The sequence below is a fragment of the Oncorhynchus masou genome, chromosome 15 (genome assembly GCF_036934945.1).
Source record: "Oncorhynchus masou masou isolate Uvic2021 chromosome 15, UVic_Omas_1.1, whole genome shotgun sequence".
Classification (NCBI taxonomy): domain Eukaryota; kingdom Metazoa; phylum Chordata; class Actinopteri; order Salmoniformes; family Salmonidae; genus Oncorhynchus; species Oncorhynchus masou.
This window is the reverse complement of record NC_088226.1, coordinates 27024997-27047206: the sequence shown is the minus strand read 5'-3', so window position 1 is coordinate 27047206 and position 22210 is coordinate 27024997. Positions and strand designations below refer to the sequence as shown.

The 22210-nt window shown below is 42.5% G+C and overlaps 1 protein-coding gene across 1 annotated transcript; it reads right to left on the bottom strand.

Moving 5' to 3' along the window:
* Positions 1 to 9538: 9538 nt before the first annotated feature.
* On the bottom strand, positions 9539 to 22018 carry LOC135556062 (COP9 signalosome complex subunit 6). Its single transcript, XM_064988948.1, has 10 exons — positions 21946 to 22018; positions 20178 to 20303; positions 15419 to 15550; positions 14974 to 15062; positions 14717 to 14779; positions 13533 to 13580; positions 13326 to 13440; positions 13076 to 13168; positions 10168 to 10268; positions 9539 to 9976 (listed from the first exon to the last, which is right to left on the bottom strand). Exons 1-10 carry the CDS (start codon positions 21986 to 21988, stop codon positions 9836 to 9838), a joined length of 951 nt encoding a protein of 316 aa, XP_064845020.1. The 5' UTR covers positions 21989 to 22018; the 3' UTR covers positions 9539 to 9835.
* Positions 22019 to 22210: the final 192 nt, after the last annotated feature.

Here is a 22210-nt window from a genome sequence, read left to right as displayed (position 1 = left end):
ACTGTTGCAGACAATTTATGTTCGAGGCTTTAAAAAATATATATATATTTCACCTTTATTTAATAATTAACTAGGAAGGCTAGTTGAGAACAAGTTCTCATTTACAACTGAGACCTGGCCAAGATAAAGCAAAGCAGTGCAACACAAACAACAACACAGAGTTACACATGGAATAAAGAAACATACAATCAATAATACAACATTTTTTTAAAGTCTATATACAGTGTGTAAATGAGGTAAGATAAGGGAGGCAATAAATAGGCCATAGTGGCGAAATAATTACAATATAGCTATTAAACACTAGTGATTGATGTGCAGAAGATGAGTGTGCAAGTAGAGATACTGGGGTGCAAATGAGCAAAATAAATAAATAGCTGTATGGGGATGAAGTAGTTGGAAGAGCAATTTACAGATGGGCTGTACAGGTGCAGTGATCTGTGAGCTGCTCTGCCAGCTGGTGCTTAAAGTTAGTGAGGGCGATATGAGTCTCCAGCTTCAGATATTTTTCCAGTTCTTTCCAATCATTGGCATTTAACATTACATTTACATTTAAGTCATTTAGCAGACGCTCTTATCCAGAGCGACTTACAAATTGGTGAATTCACCTTCTGACATCCAGTGGAACAGCCACTTTACAATAGTGCATCTAAATCATTTAAGGGGGGGGGTGAGAAGGATTACTTTATCCTATCCTAGGTATTCCTTGAAGAGGTGGGGTTTCAGGTGTCTCCGGAAGGTGGTGATTGACTCCGCTGTCCTGGCGTCGTGAGAGAGTTTGTTCCACCATTGGGGGGCCAGAGCAGCGAACAGTTTTGACTGGGCTGAGCGGGAACTGTACTTCCTCAGTGGTAGGGAGGCGAGCAGGCCAGAGGTGGATGAGCGCAGTGCCCTTGTTTGGGTGTAGGGCCTGATCAGAGCCTGGAGGTACTGCGGTGGCAGCAGAGAACTGGGAGGAAAGGTGGCCAAAGGAAGAATTAGCTTTAGGGGTGAAATATAGCTACTGGAGCACGTGCTACGGGTGGGTATTGCAATGGTGACCAGTGTGCTGAGATAAGTCTTTGCGAGGTAAAGCCCCAACTTATAGATGACCTGGAGCCATTGGGTTTGGCGACGAATATGAAGCGAGGGCCAGCCAACGAAAGCATACAGGTCGCAGTGGTGGATAGTATATGGGGTTTTGGTGACAAAACAGATGGCACTGTGATAGACTGCATTCAATCTGCTGACTAGTGTTGGAGGCTATTTTGTAAATGACATCCCCGAAGTCAAGGATCGGTAGGATAGTCAGTTTTACGAGGGTATGTAAGGAGGCTTTTTTGCGAAATAGGAAGCCGATTCTAGATTTATTTTTGGATTGGAGATGCTTAAACAATATCATAACCGGAAGGAGAGTTTACAGTCTAACCAGACACCTAGGTATTTATAGATGTCCACATATTCTAAGTCAGAACCGTCCAGAGTAATGATGCTTGGCAGGCGGGCAGGTGTGGGCAGCGATCGGTTGAAGAGCATGCATTTAGTTTTACTTGCATTCAAGAGCAGTTGGAAGCCACAGAAGGAGAGTTATATGGTATTGAAGCTCGTCTGGAGGTTAGTTAACACAGTGTCCAAGGAGGGGCCAGAAGTATACAGAATGGTGTCATCTGCGTAGAGGTGGATCAGAGAATCACCAGCAGCGAGAGCGACATCATTGATCATTGATATACAGAGAAGAAAGTCGGCCCGAGAATTGTACCCTGTGGTACCCCCATAGAGACTGCCAGAGGTTCGGACAACAGGCCCTCCAATTTGACACACTGAACTCTGTCTGAGAAGTTGTTGGTGAACCAGGCGAGGCAGTCATTTGAGAAACAAAGGCTGTTGAGTCTGCCAATGCCAATAAGAATGTGGTGATTTACTTAATCGAAAGCTTTGGCCAGGTCGATGAATACAGCTGCACAGTAATGTCTCTTATCGATGGCGGTTATGATATTGTTTAGGACCTTGAGCGTGGCTGAGGTGCACCCATGACCAGCTCTTAAACCAGATTGTATAGCTAAGAAGGTAAGGTGGGTTTCAAAATGGTTGGCGATCTGTTTGTTAACTTGGCTTTCGAAGATCTTAGAAAGGCAGGGTAGGATAGATCGATATAAGTCTGTAGCAGTTTGGGTCTGGAGTGTCTCCCCCTTTGAAGAGGGGGATGACCGTGGCAGCTTTCCAATCTTCGGGGATTTCAGATGATACGAAAGAGAGGTTGAACAGACTAGTAATAGGGTTTGCAAAAATTTAGGCGGATAATTTCTACCTGGTAGCAGGGACCGAGAGACTGAAAAACAGCTTCTATCTCAAGGCCATCAGACTGTTAAACAGCCACCACTAACATTGAGTGGCTGCTGCCAACATACTGACTCAACTCCAGCCACTTTAATAATGGAAATTGATTGGAATTGATGTAAAATGTATCACTAGCCACTTTAAACAATGCCGCTTAATATAATGTTTACATACCCTACATTATTACTCATCTCATATGTATATGTACATACTGTACTCTATCATCTACTGCATCTTGACATCTTTTTTTCAGAACTAGAAGCACAAGCATCTCACTACACTCGCATTAAAATCTGCTAACCATGTGTATGTGACAAATAAAATTTGATTTGATTTGGTAGGTTCATTGATCATTTGTGTGAGATTGAGGGAATCAAGCTTAGATTGTAGGATGGCCGGGGTGTTAAGCGTGTCCCAGTTTAGGTCACCTATCAGCAGTAGCTCAGAAGATAGATGGGGGGCAATCAATTCACATTTGGTGTCCAGGGCACAGCTGGGGGCAGAAGGTGATCTATAGCAAGTATCAACAGTGAGAGACTTGATTCTGGAAAGGTGGGTTTTAAACAGTAGAAGTTCAAATTGTTTGGGCACAGACCTCGATAGTAAAACAGAACTCTGAAGGCTATCTGCAGTAAATTGCAACTCCGCCCCCTTTGGCAGTTCTATCTTGTCGGAAAATGTTATAGTTAGGGATTGAAATTTCAGGGATCTTGGTGGTCTTCCTAAGCCAGGATTCAGACACGGCTAGGACATCCAGGTTGGCAGAGTGAATAAAACAAACTTAGGGAGGAGGCTTCTAATGTTAACATGAATGAAACCAAGGCTTTTACGGTTACAGAAGTCATCAAAAGAGAACGCCTGGGGAATAGGAGTGGAGCTAGGGGCTGCAGGGCCTGGGTTAACCTCTACATCACCAGAGGAACAGAGGAGGAGTAGGATAAGGGTACGGCTAAAGGCTATAAGAACAGGTCGTCTAGTGCGTTCGGAACAGAGAGTAAAAGGAGCAGGTTTCTGGGCACGGTAGAATAGATTCAAGGCATAATGTACAGACAAAGGTATGGTAGGATGTGAATACAGTGGAGGTAAAGCTAGGCATTGAGTGACGATGAGAGGGGTATTGTCTCTAGAAACATCATTTAAACCAGGTGCGGTCACTGCATATGTGGGGGGTGGAACTAAAGGGTTAGCTAAGGCATATTGAGTAGGTGTCACACCCTGACCATAGAGAGCCTTGTCATTCTCTCTTTTGGTTTGGTCGGGTGTGACTAGGCAGGTTCCTATCTAGGTTGATATTTTCTATGTTGGCCTGGTATGGTTTCCAATTAGAGACAGCGGTTTATCATTGTCTCTGATTGGTTATCATATTTAGGCAGCCATTTCCCCATTGTGCTTTGTGGGATCTTGTTTGTGTAGTTGCACGTTAGCACTCCATGACTTCAGGTTTCGTTTGTTTCTGTATTGTTTTGGTGAGTTTCATTAATTAAACATGTGGAACTCTACGCACTCTGCGCCTTGGTCCATTTCTTACAACAACGATCGTGACAGTAGGGCTGGAGGCTACAGTGAAATAAGACAATAATCACTAACCAAAACCGCAATGGACAAGGCATATTGCCATTTCGGAGAGCCATGCGTAGCCGAGTGATAGGGTCCAGTGAATAGCTAGTGAATAGCTAGGCAGGCTGGAGACACAGCGATTCAGACAGCTAGCGGGCCGGGGTTAGCAAGCTAACAGAAAAGCCTTAGAGGGACGTTGCGACGGAAGAAGACTGTTGTAGCCCCCTTGTGCGGTTACGCCGGCAGACCAGTCGTGATGGATCAGCAGGGCTCCGTGTAGTAAAAGGGTCCAGGCCAATTGGCAAAATAGGTATAGGGGCCCAAGAAATGGTCAGACGGGCCTCTTTAATTAAGCTAACAGTCAAATATGCTCTAGACAGCTAGCGGGCAGCGGATAGCAGGCTAGCAGGTGGGCTATTCAGGGCACGTTGCGACAGGGGAACCTATTGAAAAACCAACCTTGGGCAGATATATTTTAAAATATATGCGAAGATAAAAGATACAAAAAGATATACACAGGACAGAAGACAAAGACAAAGCCAAAAGACCTCCGACTGCTACACTGTCTTGGATTGAAAAAGTTACTGATGGCTTTACGGAGCCATCTTCGACGAGAGCCCAAGCACTTCCCCAGTGTTTCCCCAGATGAAGTATGCAGACCTTTGCGCATCTCCAGTCAGAACAGGACCTGCACAAACTCTTTCCCCTGGCACGTTTTACGGCTGGCGCCCACATTTACTTTCTTACTTTCTTTTTTTCTTACTAATAATAACTTTGGACATGTGTGTGTTCCAATCAAAGTGCCTCACTATAGTTTATGTATATCGTGTTGTCATTTCCACTGGAGCTCTTCATGCGTATGGAACATAATGTATACTGTTTTATTCACATGTTTTCAAGTTTTGGTGACAAATCATGCATTCCAATTCTTGCATAGATTGTAATGGACACATATGATAGGTGTAAAATACTTTTTGGAAGGTTGTACTGGTTATGCTGAGCTAATGCTAAGCTAAATACGACCTATGTCTGGCGGCATGTTTGTTGACAACATACAATATAAATCTTCTTAAGGCTAGACGTCCCGCTAGCGAGACAACTGCCGACAACATCTGGTGAAATTGGAGGGCGCAATTCAAATAAATAATCGTAATATTAAACATTTATGAACATACAAGTATCTTATATCGGTTAAAAGCTTTAAATTCTTGTTAATCTAACTGCATTGTCAGATTTACAATAAGCTTTACAGCAAAAGCATACCGTGTGATTGTTTGAGGACGGCGCCCCACAACATATTTTTCAACCAGCACAGGCTTCATCAAATCAAATCAAATTGATTTATATAGCCCTTATTACATCAGCTGATATCTCAAAGTGTTGTACAGAAACCCGGCCTAAAACCCCAAACAGCAAGCAACGCAGGTGTAGAAGCACGGTGGCTAGGAAAAACTCCCTAGAAAGGCCAAAACCTAGGAAGAAACCTAGAGAGGAACCAGGCTATGAGGGGTGGCCAGTCCTCTTCTGGCTGTGCCAGGTGGAGATTATAACAGAACATGGCCAAGATGTTCAAATGTTCATAAATTACCGGCATGGTCAAATAATAATCACAGTAGTTGTCGAGGGTGCAGCAAGTCAGCACCTCAGGAGAAAATGTCAGTTGGCTTTTCATTGCCGATCATTCAGAGTATTTCTACCGCTCCTGCTGTCTCTAGAGAGTTGAAAACAGCAGGTCTGGTACAGGTAGCACGTCCGGTGAACAGGTCAGGGTTCCGTAGCAGCAGTTGAAACTGGAGCAGCAAGGAGTCATCATGCAAGGTAGTCCTGAGGCATGGTCCTAGGGCTCAGGTCCTCCGAGAGAGAGAAAGAAAGAGAGAGAGCATACTTAAATTCACACAGGACACTGGATAAGACAGGAGAAGTACTCCAGATATAACAGACCGAGTATAGCCCACAGAGATCTCCGCCAGGGCACAACCCAAGAGGGGGCGCTAACCCAGACAGGAGGATCACAAATAGCTACAACATGCATGGTCGTTTTGTTAGATAAAATCCTTCTTTATACCCCAAAAAAGTCTGTTTAGTTGGCACCATCGATTTCAGTAATCCACTCTTTCAACATGCAGACAAAGGAATCCAAAAAACTACCGCTAAACTTTGTTAAAACAAGTCAAACTATGTTTCTATCCAATCCTCAGGTACCCTAAAATGTAAATAAACTATAATATTTAATACGGAAAGAAGTATGTTCAATAGAAAAACAAAATAAGAAGGTGCACGTCTTCATGGCGCGTGCCAAGACTGATTTTCAACTTTGACTCCCTGTATCCAAACTCATATTTTTCTTCATAATTATAAGTTACAAGCCTGAAACCTTGAACAAAACTGTTGACATATAGTGGAAGTCATAGGAATTGCAATCTGGGAGCTGGAATTACATAGGACCCATGGCTATCCATTGAAAGAACATGGGATCTCAACAAAAAAAATCCAGTTGATTTTTCTTTGGCTACCACCTCAATTGTGTTATAGTCTCATACATTACTTTAACATTTATACAAAATTCAAAGTCTTTTCTATCCAATGATACCAATTATATGCATACCCTGGCCTCTGGGCCTGAGTAACAGGCAGTTTACTTTGCCTATTATATTAGCCTAATTATATTATCAAAACGTGGTTAACCTTTCTAGCACAGGCGGAACCCCTCGACAACATTCCGCTGACAAGGCAGCGTGCAAAATTCCAAAATATTTCACACATTAAAACTTCTTATGGCTGGGGAGGCATTATTGAGAAGCTTTGGATGAATAAGGTTCCCAAAGTAAACGGCCTGCTCCTCAGTCTCAGTTGCTAATATATGCATATTATTATTAGTATTGGATATAACACTCTGAAGTTTCTAAAACTGTTTGAATGATGTCTGTGAGTATAACAGAACTCATATGGCAGGCAAAAACCTGAGGAGAAATCAAACCAGGAAGTGAGAAATCTGAGGCTGGTATGTACTCAACACAGTTCCCATTGAAATCTGCTTGAGATATTGATGTTGCACTTCCTAGGGCTTCCACTAGATGTCAACCGTCTATAGAAATTTGAATGAGGCTTCTACTTTGTTGTGGGACTGAATGACAGCAGAATGAATCAGGTGTCTGGCAGTCAGCCATTTTCTGGTCACCCGCATTGCACATGATTGCGACCTGCGTTCCATGGCTCCTGAAGACACAAAGGAATACTCTGGTTGAAGATTAATGTTAGAAACATCCAAATGATTAATTGTGTACTTAGTTTGAAATGTTTCTTCGACCTGTAATATAACTTTTTGAAGTTTTTGTCCGACGTAACGCTGACCAGAACGAGCGTTTGAATATGTATACCAAATGCGCTAACAAAAGTAGCTAATTGGACATAAATAACGGACATTATCGAACAAATCAAGCATTTATTGTGGACCTGAGATTCCTTGGAGTGCATTCTGATGAAGATCATCAAAGGTAAGGGAATATTTAGCATGTCATTTATGGTTTATGTTGACTACAACATGGCGGCTATTTTGACTTGATTGTTCTGAGCGCCGTCTCAGATTATTGCATGGTTTGCTTTTTCAGTAAAGTTTTTTTGAAATCAGACACAGCGGTTGCATTAAGGACAGGTATATATATAATTCCATGTGTATAACTTGTATTATCATCTACATTTATGATGAGTATTTCTGTTGAATCGATGTGCCTAAGCAAAATCACTGGATGCTTTTGGAACTAGTGAATGTAACGCGCCAATGTAAACTCAGATTTTGTAATATAAATTTGAAAGATACAACCTCCTTCCCTCAGTAAGAGCATTGAAGATGGGTCGTGGCTGGATCTTCCAGCATGACAACGACCCGAAACACACAGCCAGGGCAACAAAGGAGTGGCTCCGTAAGAAGCATCTCAAGGTCCTGGAGTGGCCAAGCCAGTCTCCAGACCTGAACCCAATAGAAAATCTTTGGAGGAAGCTGAAAGTCCGTATTGCCCAGCGACAGCCCTGAAACCTGAAGGATCTGGAGAAGGTCTGTAATGGAGGAGTGGGCCAAAATCCCTGCTGCAGTGTGTGCAAACCTGGTCAAGAACTCCAGGAAACGTACGATCTCTGTAATTGCAAACAAAGGTTTTTATACCAAATCTTAAGTATTTGATACATCAGAAAAGCAGAACTTATGTCATGCAATAAAATGCAAATTAATTACTTATACCTCATACAATGTGATTATCTGGATTTTTGTTTTAGATTCTGTCTCTCACAGTTGAAGTGTACCTATGATAAAAATTACAGACCTCTACATGCTGTGTAAGTAGGAAAACCTGCAAAATCGGCAGTGTAACAAATACTTGTTCTCCCCACTGTATATACTGTATTCTATACTATCATTTTAGCTTCAGCTTATGCCGCTCTGACATTGCTCATCCATATTTATATATTCTTATTCCATTCCTTATGTAGATTTGTGGGTTAGGTATTTGTTGTGGAATTGTTAGATAATGCTGCACTGTCAGAACTAGAAGCACAAGCATTTCCTTACACTCGCAATAACATCTGCTAACCATATACAGTTGAAGTCGGAAGTTTACATACACTTAGGTTACAGTCATTAAAACTTGTTTTTCAACCACTCCACAAGTTTCTTGTTAACAAATTAGTTTTGGCAAGTCGGTTAGGACATCTACTTTGTGCATGACAAGTATTTTTCCAACAATTGTTTACAGACAGATTATTTCACTTATAATTCACCGTATCACAATGTGTACATACACTAAATTGACTGTGCCTTTAAACAGCTTGGAAAATTCCAGTTAATGATGACATGGCTTTAGAAGCTTCTGATAGGCTAATTGACATACTTTGAGTCAATTGGAGGTGTACCTGTGGTTGTCTTTCAAGGCCTACCTTCAAACTCAGTGCATCTTTGCTTGACATCATGGGAAAATCAAAAGAAATCAGCCAAGACCTCAGAAAAGAAGTTGTAGATTCATCCTTGGGAGCGATTTCCAAACGCCTGAAGGTACCACGTTCATCTGTACAAACAATAGTACGCAAGTATAAACACCATGGGACCACGCAGCTGTCATACCACTCAGGAAGGAGATGTGTTCTGTCTCCTAGAGATGAACGTACTTTGGTGTGAAAAGTGCAAATCAATCCTAGAACAATAGTAATGGACCTTGTGATGGTTTGCTCATGTCAACATTGTGGGGTTATGGCAAAAGCTACGGACAACGGACACAATTGCATTATCAATGGCAATTTGAAAGCACAGGGATACCGTGACGAGATCCTGAGGCCCATTGTCATGCCGTTCATCCGCTGCCATCACCTTATGTTCCTCAAGGATCTACACACAATTCCTAGAAGCTGAAAACGTCCCAGTTCTTCTATGGCCTGCATACTCGCCAGACGTCACCCATTGAGCATGTTTAGGATGCTCTGAATCGATGTGTACGACAGTGTGGTCCAGTTTCCGCCAATATCCAGCAACTTCGCACAGCCATTGAAGAAAAGTGGGACAACGCTCCACAATCAACTCTATACAAAAGATGTTGCGCCGCATGGGTCAAATGGTCACACCAGATACTGACTGGTTTTCTGATCCACATTTAATTTTGTGATAAACAGGAATCAAAGTCCCACGAAAAATCAGCAGATTATTTATTACATTCAGAAACATGGAACAAAAAAAAGCAAAAATGTGATTTCTGTTCGTGTACATGGATTCGTTAATGTGAATAGTCACAAACCTTAAACTGCGAGTGAGAAGTTTGTGTGTGATTTTATGGTATAGACAAGTGGTCTGAGACACTTCTAGCATTTGCTACCTTTGAAAACAGTAAACTGGTTTGATGAGGCAACTTAACAAAATACAGACAAGCAAATGAACATGTGCAGTGCTTGACATCTTTCATGCCCCCCCTTCCTCCTTCCCTCCCGCTCAAAAGAACAGTCCTCTCATCCTCCGGCCGATGCCCTGTCTGTCGTACAAGACGTTGAACTTGTTGATGAACTGGTTCATGCTGTTGCAGGTCTTGGTGATGGTACCTAGGTAAGCCATGAGGCCCACGTCATTGCATTGCTGAGGATAGAAGGAAGGGGATTCATATGCTTTCACAGTACTGTGCCAATCCAACCCATCTAAGCTTAAATGATTAAACACCCTTGAGTGATTTAATGTTGGAATTCAGCAAAAAATGTATGTTCATTATCCTTCCAACTAGGCAGACTACCAGATAACTGAGGCCAAGTGCCTAAGTGGGGACAACTTACATCGTAGAAGTCGGTCTTGAATTTGATGGTGCTGAGAACAGGCAGTCTATGGCACAAAGCATTGGCTTCTCTGAGGATCTCGTGGTTAAATGGCACCTCTCCTGGGTGCCAAATCAGAAGGGGAGAGTAACAAAAGAGAGCATGAGGGAAGAAATAAACACATAAGAAATTTGTTTGGATATACAGTGCATTCGGAAAGTATTCAGAGTCCTTGATTTCCCCCACATTTTATTACACTAGCCTTATTCTAATACGGATTAAATAAAACATTTATCAAGCTACAACCAATATCCCATAATAACAAAGCAAATTTGAAGAAAAATAATATATATTATCACATTTGCATAAGTATTCACTCTTTACTCTGTAATTTGTTGAAGCACCTTTGGCAGCGATTACAGCCTCGAGTCTTCTTGGGTATCATGCTACAAGCTTGGTACACCTGTATTTGGAGAGTTTCTCCCATTCTTCTCTGCAGATCCTCTCAAGCCCTGTCAGGTTGGATGGGGAGCGTCGCTGCACAGCTATTTTCAGGTCTCTCCAGAGATGTTCGGTCAGTTTCAAGTCCAGGCGTTGGCTGGGCCACACAAGGATATTCAGACTTGTCCCAAAGCCACTCCTGCATTGTCTTGGCTGTATGCTTAGGGTCGTTGTCTTGTTGGAAGGTGAACCTTCACCCCAGTCTGGGGTCCTTAGTGCCGTGAGACAGGTTTTCATCAAGGATCTCTGTACTTTCCTCTGTTCATCTTTGCCTCAATACTGACTAGTCTCCTAGTCCCTGTCACTGAAAAACATCAACACAGGATGATGCTGCCACCACCATGCTTCACCGTAGGGATGGTGCCAGGTTTCCTCCAGACATGACTGTTGACATTCATGCCAAAGAGTTCAATCTTGGTTTCATCAGACCAGAGAATCTTGTTTCTCATCGTCCGAGAGTCTTCACATTGTCTGAGAGTCCTTTGGGTGCCTTTTGGTAAACTCCAAGCAGGCTGTCATGTGCCTTTTACTGAGGAGTGGCTTACGTATGGCCACTACCATAAAGACCTGATTGGTAGAGTACTGGGAGATGGGAGAGGAACTCTGGGACTCTGTCAGAGTGGCAATCAACTTCTTGGTCACCTCCCTGACCAAGATCCTTCTCCCCTGATGGCTCAGTTTGGCTGGGCATCCAACTCTAGGATGATTCTTGGTGGTTCCAAACTTCTTCCATTTAATAATGATGGAGGCCAATGTGTTCTTGGGGACTTCCAATGCTGCAGACATTTTTTAGTACAGTTTCCCCAGATCTGTGCCTCAACACAAACCTGTCTTATGTAAATATGGTCTTTTTTTCTATTTAATACATTTGCTAAAAATTCTAAACCTGTTTTCGCTTTGTCCTTATGGGGTATTCTGTGTCGATTGCTGAGGATGTTTTGTTAGAATAAGGCTGTAGGGGTCACAAAGTGAGAAAAAGGTCAAGGAGTCTGAATTAGAGGTCGACCGATTAATCGGAAAGTTTTCATAACAATCGAAAATCGGTATTTTTGGGCGCCGATGTGCCGAATTTTTATATACCTTTATTTAACTAGGCAAGTCAGTTAATTAAGAACACATTCTTATTTTCAATGACGGCCTAGGAACGGTGGGTTAACTGCCTTGTTCAGGGACAGAAAGACAGATTTTTACCTTGTCAGCTCGGGGGATCCAATCTTGCAACCTTACAGTTAACGAGTCCAAGGCAATAACGACCTGCCTCTCTCTCGTTGCGCTCCACAAGGAGCCTGCCTGTTACGCGAATGCAGTACGCTAAGGTAAGTTTAATGCTAGCTAGCAACTTATCTTATAAAAAACAATCAATCATAATCACTAGTTAACTACACATGGTTGATGATATTACTAGATATTATCTAGCGTGTCCTGCGTTGCATATAATCTCACTGAGCATACAAGTATCTGACTGAGCGGTGGTAGGCAGAAGCAGGCGTGTAAACATTCATTCAAACAGCACTTTCGTGCTTTTTGCCAGCAGCTCTATGCTGTGCTTCAAGCATTGCGCTGTTTATGACTTTATGACTTCAACTCCCGAGATGAGGTTGGTGTAACCGAAGTGAAATGGCTGGCTAGTTAGCGCACGCTAATTGCGTTTCAAACGTCACTCGCTCTGATTCTTCTAGTGGTTGTTTCCCTTGCTCTGCATGGGTAACGCTGCTTTAGGGGGGCTGTTGTCGTTGTGTTCCTCGTTCGAGCCCAGGGAGGAGTGAGGAGAGGGACGGAAGCTATACTGTTACACTGGCAATACTAAAGTGCCTATAAGAACATCCAATAGTCAAAGGTTAATGAAATACAAATGGTATTGAGGGAAATAGTCCTATAATTCCTATAATAACTCCAACCTAAAACTTCTTACCTGGGAATATTGAAGACTCATGTTAAAAGGAACCACCAGCTTTCATATGTTCTCATGTTCTGAACAAGGAACTTAAATGTTAGCTTTCTTACATAGCACATATTGCACCTTTACTTTCTTCTCCAACACTTTGTTTTTGCATTATTTAAACCAAATTGAACATGTTTCATTATTTATTTGAGGCTAAATGGATTTTATTGATGTATTATATTAAGTTAAAATAGGTGTTCATTCAGTATTGTCGTAATTGTCATTATTACAAATAAATAAATACATTTAAAAATAAATCTGCCAATTAATCGGTATAGACTTATTTGGTCGTCCAATAATCGGTAAGTGCGTTGAAAAAACATAATCGGTCGACCTCTAGTCTGAATAGTTTCCCGAAGGCACTGTAGATTGTTGAGAGATCAAGGGCTGGAAATGACTCCAAGGTAATAAAAGCATATTGTTTCCAGACTCACTTGAACAGTCATTCTTTCGGCCTTTTCATCACACAGACAGCGGTTCTCTCACCTGCTTCCACAGCTTTGACGTATTCCAGGATGACTTTCACCCTGCTGTGGAGCATCTTAATTGCACTGTGTTGGGCTATGAGATGTTCTGCCACTGAACAGAAGAGACACATAACAGGGAGAGGGGTTGAGAGTGCATTTGATACAGCCAAAGGATTACAGACGTACCAGGCAGATAATTTGCTGGGGAGGCGTTTTAAAATGGTGGGCCTTGTAAAATTGGGGGTATAGGCAGCCATTACTATAGTTACCTGTTGAATTCTCCCCAGTGCCAGTGGCTGTCATGCGAGCCACGTGGTCCACTCCGATTCGCTCCGCCTCTTCTGTGGCCAGAGTGTACCCCAGCTCAGCAAACAACATGGTCGCCTGCGATTGGGCAATAGGGGACAGCCAAGCTTACAACTCAGCCACTCGTACTAATCACAGTGATGTGTGTGTGGTAGGAGAGCTTGAGTTACCTCTCCATTGATGATGTCAATGACAGACTCGTACACGTTGACAGGGAGCTGGGAGAGACCGGACATATGTTAGAATTACCATATGTACTGTATAGCCAAGGAACGGTCTTGCATAAAAAGCAAGTAACGTTCATTTAAAGATGGAATCCATATCAGGGGAACCAGTTGTCCGCCCCAGCACCGTCCTTATTGGTTTTGTGTACAGTGGTAAAAAAAAGAAAGAACAGCAGAATATGTACTATGCCATGTTTGTCCGAGGGGGGAAAAAACAGCGTTTGTTGTTTGGAAAAACGTTTTTTTTTTTTTTGTCATATCCCAAAATGGAAAGTTTCACAATTAAGGATTTCACCTTTAAGAATGTTTTCTACATGAGTCTAAGCCAGTGGCGGGGGGGTTTCTAATAAGCTATATGGAATTGTTTTAAGAAAATCATACCAAGGATCATTTTACTATTTGATTTTGAATTAAGACCCCTTGAAGTATCGACATTTTGATGAAAATGTGTATTTGGCCTTCCTGCTGTTAGCCCAGACATACGCATTGAATAACAGAACTACAACCGATAGATTTAGTTTTTTCAAGGGGGGGGGGGGGGGGTGCCCATCCTATTTCTGAGAGATAATACTTGTATTTAACCCCTTATTGTCGTCACCATATACTTCCATAAATGTTTTCAACCATTACCGGGGGACCTTTAGACGAGTCAGATTGGCTGTACCGACTTCAGACGAGTCCCAAGATGCTTGTAAGGGTCATAGCGCAAACTGAAGAACATTGTGTTCCTGAGAGTCCTCTTTCATATAGGGTCATAACAGTTTATAGGCCAAACCGTTAGGAAGCTACATACTATTTTGTGAGAAGACAGATTTTTGGGATGTCTCATGGTCTGAAACTCCGCTCTAGCTCCATCACCTCATGTTACATTGGTGGACGCGGTGGATTGAAACACATCCAATACAAAAACACTATATCCAGTGGGGTTTTGGGGATGAAGAGTCAAGGGAGTGCAATTGAGTTTCTCCCTTGGCTTCTATTGGTTGACCTAGCTAGCTATAACTAGGCTACTCATGATGTATTGCTTGTATGTATTTTTAGCTTTTGAAAAAAAAATGTGTTATGAAAAAAGCACTAAAGAAGATTAATTTATTATTATTATATAAACAATTTCCAAATGAGAAACTCACATCTGTGTGTTTGGTCATTGGGTTGAGCTTGAGGAACAGAGGACTCTCAATGATCTCACACACCTGGTGAAAAGAGAAGAAAAGCCAATAAGAAAACAGCATCCTGTTGGCCAAACAACCTCAACTGACATTTCAAATCACAACAATCCACTGACCAATTAGTGTAAAAGTACATTTTAGCATGCCTATAATTACTCCCCCACGGAACATGCCCCACCTCATGGAAAATGAAATGTAGTCCCCTTTGCTCTGCCTACCTGCTTGTGAATGTGGATGTCTGATTGGTCACAAGGACCGCCTGTGGTATACCAGCCCAGGAATTCCATGTCCTTGAAAACCTGTTTGACTGAGAGGCAGGTGAAAGAGGTCAGGTGCCATTATGAATCAAGCAGAACAGGAATGCTGATCTGGGATCAGGTGCCCTACTAAAGTAAATCTTATTAATTGTGATTTAAAAAGGCAAAACCAAATCGTAGACCAGAACTCCTAATGAGGTTTAGTTCCACTTTGTCACAACGAGGGCTTCAGGCACAAGCCTACGATGACATGTTTAGCTTCAGAGATGGAGGGGAAACCGTGACACAGCACAACATACATCCCTTTTCATATTGCACTTTCCTCACCACCATTAATGCCATCTGACCATTTCTTTGTAAGGTAGGTTAGTGAAATTAACACACGTGTCTGTGTGATGAGACTCACATTGCTCCTCCTTGGTGTAGTAGTACTCCTTGTCAATGTGTGCTCGGTCATCTACCAACTGATGAAGCAGCTCAAAGGAGTTCATCACCTCAATGTTTCTACCCTCTTGCTTCCCGATCAGGGCGCCAATCACTGGGTGATAAAAGGAAAGGATCAAATGCAACATAAAAGAGCCAATTGGAACCGACACACATATAGGCTATAGCAAAGCCCATTGAAACTGTTATTAACTGGAACCCAGGGGTGTGACGGCCATGGAATTTTGGATGACAGTAATTGGCCAGCCAAATGACCGCAGTCTTTGATATAACTGTTCGAATAGGAACAGCTTTTTTTGACACATTTTCTCCTCTCCACCTGACTGCCATAGAAATAGAATGAATAGAACGGGCATCCCATTCAAGTCAGTGCTGGCATAATGGGTGGACTGGCGGCCATTGCGAGGGTATCCATAGGAGCGAAGCAAGAACTAAAATGTGCTGTGATTTGTTGATTCAACTCAACTGATGTTACAAAAAATACATTCCATGGCACGAGGCACCACATGATCATTTGGATGAACATTCTACATTAAAGAAAATCACTGCATCACAATAACAGGCAGCCGTTGTGAGTGTACCCATGAGTTTACCAGTCTAATTGGTTCCAAGCCCGTTCTAGTCATTCTATTTCTGTATGCTACATTGATGAGGGTATTGCATAAGCAACCAAAGCCTAGTTCGCTTGTTTCAACAAATACGTTTAATCACGTTAAGAGTCAAGAAACAGTCGAAACTAACCTAAACGCAAAAATACCATGCTATCCCATCTTCAGTCATCTGTTCGTTCCACACAAAAAAATAAGGGGTATTTAGAGGTATTTTATTCCATAAGCATCTTCAGCCATAACCCTTGGTTATATGGTAATTGTGGCAGCTCTACTGTAACCATACCCATGTAAGATGCCCTTACCACTGCTGTGTTTGTTCTCTTGCAGTTTCTTAACTATACTGAACAAAAATATAAAATGCTAAATGTAGGGTCACGTGTTTCATGAGCTGGAATAAGAGCTCAGAAATCTTCCATACGCAAACAATGTGTACATCCCTGGTGAGCATTTCTCCTTTGCCAAGATGGTCCATCCATCTGACAGGTGTGGCATATCAAGAAGCTGATTAAACAGCATGATCATTACACAGATGCACCTTGTGCTGGGGACAATAAAAGGCCACTCTAAAATATACAGTGGTGTCACATCACAATGCAGCAGATGTCCCAAATTTTGAGGGAATGTGCAATTGGCATGCTGACTGCAGGAATGTCCACCAGAGCTGTTGCCAGAGAAGTTCATTTCTCTACCCCAAGTTGTTTTAGAGAATTTGGTAGTACGTCCAACCAGCATCATACCACGTGTAACTGGGCAGGCCCAGGACCTCCACATCCGGATAACCAACTTTAGTGGGCAAATGCCCACCTTCGATGGCCACTGGCACACTGGAGAAGTGTGCCAGTAGTCACCCATTTCAACTCTACCGTGCAGATGGCAGACTGCGAGCAGTATGCTGATATCAACGTTGTGAACAGAGTGTGCCATTGTGGCGGCGGGGTTATGGTATGGGCAGGCATAAACTATCAAACTTAAAACTGTTTTACTTCATTTCTACCAGCATGTCACATGTGCAACCAGAGAGAGAGAGAGTAAAAAAATAAACTCTAGACCACCTTTACTCCACACACAGACGCATATAAAGCTCTCCATAGCCCTCCATTTGTCAAATCTGATCATAATTCTACACTCCTGATTCCTGCTAACAAGTAAAAAAGAAAGCAGGAAGTACCAGTAACTCGCTCAATACGGAAGTGGTCAGATGACGCAGATGCTACGCTACAGGACTGGTTTGCTAGCTGGAATATGTTCCGGGATTCATCAAATGGCATTGAGGAGTATACCACCTCAGTCGATGGCTTCATCAATAAATGCTTTGACGACGTCGTCCCCAGTGACCGTTCGTACATTTCCCAACCAGAAGATATGGATTACAGGCCACATCCGCACTGAGCTAAAGGGAAGAGCTGCCGCTTTCAAGGAGCGGGACACTAATCAGGACGCTTATAAGAAAACCCGCTATGCTCTCAGATGAACCATCAAACAGGCAAAGCGTCAATACAGGATTAAGATAGAATCCTACTAAACCGGCTCTGACGCTCGTCGGATGTGGCAGGGCTTGCAAACTATTACTGACTACAAAGAGAAACCCAGCGAGCTGCTCAGTGACACGAGCCTACCAAACGAGCTAAATGCATTTTTATTTCATGCTCCCTTAGAGGCAAGCAACACTGAAGCATGCATGAGAGCACCAGCTGTTCCGGACGATTGTGTGATCATTCTCTGTAGGCGGAGTGAGGAAGACCTTTAAACAAGTCAACATTCAAAGCCGTGGGGATAGACGGGTTACCAGGATGTATAGCCAAAGCATGTGTGGACCAACTGGCCAGTGTCTTCACTGACATTTTCAACCTCTCCCTGAGTCTGTAATACCTATATTTCAAACAGACCACCATAGTCCATGTGTCCAAGAAAGCGAAGGTAACCTGCCTAAATGATTACCGCCCTGTAGAACTCACGTCGGTAGCCATGAAGGGCTTTGAAAGGCTGGTCATGGCTCACATCAACACCATCAACCCAGAAACCCTAGACCAACTCCAATTCGCATACAGCCCCAACAGATCCACAGATGATGCAATCTCAATCCACACTGCCCTTTCACACCTGGATAAAAGGAACACCTATGTGAGAATGCTGTTCATTGACTGCAGCTCAGCATTCAACACCATGTACCCTCAAAGACCATCATTAAGCTAAGTATCCTGGGACTAAACACCACCCTCTGCAAATGGATCCTGGACTTCCTGACCCCTAGGTGGTAACGGTAGGCAGCAGCACATCTGCCACGCTGATCCTCAACACTGGGGCGACTGCGTGGCCAAGCACATTTCCAACACCATGATTAAGATTGCTGACACCAACAGTGCTAGGCCTGATCACCGACAACGATGAGACAGCCTATATGGATGAGGTCAAAGACCTGGCAGTGTGGTGCCAGGACAACAACCTTGCTCAATGTGAGCAAGACAAAGGAGCTGATTGTGGACTACAGGAAAAGGAGGGACGAACAGGCCCACATTAACATCAACGGGGCTGAAGTGGAGCAGGAGGAGAGTTTCAAGTTCCTTAGTGTCCACATCACCAACAAACTATCATGGTCCAAAACACACCAAGACAGTTGTGAAGAGGGCAGGACAACACCTTTTCCGCTCCAGGAGAGAGAAAAGATTTGGCATTGGTCCCCAGATCCTCAAAGACTTCTACAGCTGCACCATCGAGAGCATCCTGACCAGTTGCATCACTGCCTGGTATGGCAACTGCTCGGCATCTGACTATAAGACACTACAGAGGGTACTGCGTACGACCCAGTACATCACTAGGGCCAAGCTTCTTGACATCCAGGACCTATATACTCAGCGGTGTCAGAGGAAGGCCCCAAAAAATTGTTAGTGACTCCAGTCACTCATACTCTTTTCCCAGCTACCGCAGGGCAAGCGGTACCAGAACGCCAAATCTAGGACCAAAAGGCTCTTTTTAACAGCTTCTTCCCCCAAGCCATAAGACTGCTGAACAATTAATAGAATGGCTACCCGGACTATTTACATTGACCCCCCGCTCTTTGTTTTTACACTGCTGCTACTCGCTGTTTGTTATCTATGCATAGTCACTTTACAAATGACCTTGACTAACCTGTACCCCCACACATTGACTCAGTACCACCTGTATATAGCCTCGTTATTGTTATGTAATTTTCTTTCGTGTTACTTTTTACTTTAGTTTATTTAGTAACCTTAACTATTTCTTAAACTGCATTGTTGGTTAACAGCTTGTAAGTAAGCATTTCACGGTAATACTGTTATATTCAGCGCATGTGACAAATACAAATGTATTTGATTTGACAGTGAAAACAATTGCATTTTGTCAATGGCAATTTGAATGCACAAAGATGAGATCGATGAGATCCGGAGGCTCACTGTCATGCCATTCATCCTCCACCACCACCGCATGTTTCAGCATGATAATGCACGGCCCCATGTCGCAAGGATCAGTTACACTATTCCTGGAAGCTGAAAATGTCCCAGGTCTTCCATGGCCTGCATACTCACCAGGCATGTCACCCATTGAGCATGTTTGGGATGCTCTGGATTGACATGTACGACAGCGTATAACAGTTCCCTCCAATATCCAGCAACTTTGCACAGCCATGAGGAGTGGGAAAACATTCCACAGGCCACAATCAACAGCCTGATTAACTTTATGTGAAGGAGATGTGTCGCGCTGCATGAGGCAAATGGTTGTCACACCAAATACTGACTGGTTTTCTGATCCACGCCCCTACTTTATTTTTAGGAATCTGTGACCAACAGATCTGTATTCTCAGTCATGTGAAATCCATAGATTAGGGCCTAATTAATTAATTTAAATGGACTGATTTTATATGAACTGTTACTCAGTAAAATCTTTGAAATTGTGGCAAGTTCGGTTTAAATTTTTGTTCAGTGTGTTTTAATTATTGTCTTAAAGTTTAAATACTTTGTAAAAAGTTAAGACATTTACAGAGCAATATACTGAACCAATTTCAATCTCACCCCCATCCCCTTGTCCATTATTCCATGCCAAATGCAAGACAGTATAGAATTATTGGTATACTTGCAAACTGATCAGCACACATACCCTGCATGGGCCGCCCCTCCTGGGAGCGGATACGAATCCAGTGGTCTGAGATGTTGAGGATGACTAGAGGATGCAGGGCAACAGAGACACTGCCGGTGACCCCAGACGCCATAACACTGGGGCTGGCTGTGGGACAGACAGAAAGAGAGGGTGGGTTTCCTTTACTTTTGGCCATCGCAGCCAAACATGGCCTCAGCACAACCACCTGCTTTCGAGCAAACAAAGCATCTGTGTTCTTGTATTGAATATGGTTTTCTTTAGATGAATGTTACAATATCAGTGTGTCGATGAATTGAGCTGGATTTCAACAAACATGTACCACTTGGTAATATACAGGAAAGGTACAGTGAGGACATTGATTCTACTCAGCAGAGCTTCAATTGATCAACAATGCTATTCCAATTGACATGTCAATTGATGTGATCATGAAGTTAGCTAATCTCCATTGCTATAGTTAACCACTAGCTCGGTGTGGGGGACCAATTACGTCGCTGTAAATAAGCTAGCTAAGAAAGCAAAATATTTAGATAATTAGCTAGCAATAGACAAGCTAACGTTAGTTGTTTAAACTGCCGATGCTTAGCTAGCTAACTACTACAGACGGACCAATCAATGTGTGACAGTTGAGGTAAACTATTAACTAGCTAGTTAGCTAACAAGCTAATATTAACTGCAATCGTTTTTGAAATTGCATAGATAATAATTAAGGCTGGGAATTCCCAGAAACCTCACGAAACAATATCGCGATATGAAATGTATTTTATTTTACCTTTATTTATATATATCAATAAGAACACACTCTTATTTACAATGACGGACTAGGACCAGTGGGTTAACTGCCTGTTCAGGGGCAGAACGACAGATTTGTACCTTGTCAGCTCGGGGATTCAATCCTGCAACCTTTTGGTTTCCAGTCCAACGCTCTAACCACGAGGCTACCTGCCGACATGCATTTCGATTCTCACGATTCTATATTTATTGCAATTCGACGATCCAAACATATTGCTCACCATACAGTACGTCTGCTGCAGAGAGACAAGAGAGCCACTAGAAAACGATTCATGGAAATAAGTTGTGAAAACAAATGGTCTCCCTATTTAAAAAGATGGAAAACAAGCTACTGTATGTACACTCTTAGTGAAAGGGTGATATCTAGAACTTAAGAGTGAACCCTTTGAAAAACCCTTAGTGGTTGCAGGTAGAAAAATAAAACTTGTTCTATGTAAAAAAAACTTGTTCTACCTGAAACTAAAATGGGTTATAGCCGAAACTAAAATGGGTTATAGCCGAAACTAAAAAGGGTTACATCAGGAAACAAAAGGGGTTATACTATGGTGAAAGCCGGAGGACCATGCCATCTAAATGGGGACAGCCAAAGAACCCTTTACCTTTTTTCTAATAATGTATGAAAGAAAACTACTACAGTTGGTGCAGGTACTGCAAACTACCGCAAAAATTATATTGTCAAAACATACGATATATACTAAAAAATATAATATCCCGATATGTATCTATCATTTTCTCCCTCATCACTACTAATAACAACACCGGTACAGTACGCACAAATACTAGTGGGGACAGCCACGTTAGCTAAATGAGCTAGCTATGCTAACTAAACTTAGCTAGCCTCGCTGAAGTAACGTTAGAGAACGCAAATAAGAAATAATGGCAAGCTACACACCATCGACAAAGGAGTAAAGTTAGCGCCAAGACAATATATATACAACCTTGTCAAATTCAGATAAATTTTGCTTAGGGATATTATTACCGGCCCCATCCACTTCCATTCCACCACCATTGCTCGTCGCCATCTTGTCCGACTGACAGCTGCGCAAGCGCAATAGAACAATGCGTTTTTTTCTCAAACGCTAAGGAGCGGTGTTTGCTTGCTGCATTTACACAGCAGATTTGGTGATGCATGTTTTGGAAATTCTGAAGTTGTTATGCTTATTTATAAATAAATAAAATTACGCCTCTATATATATATGCAATTCAAGGGGCTTTATTGGCATGGGAAACATGTGTTAACATTG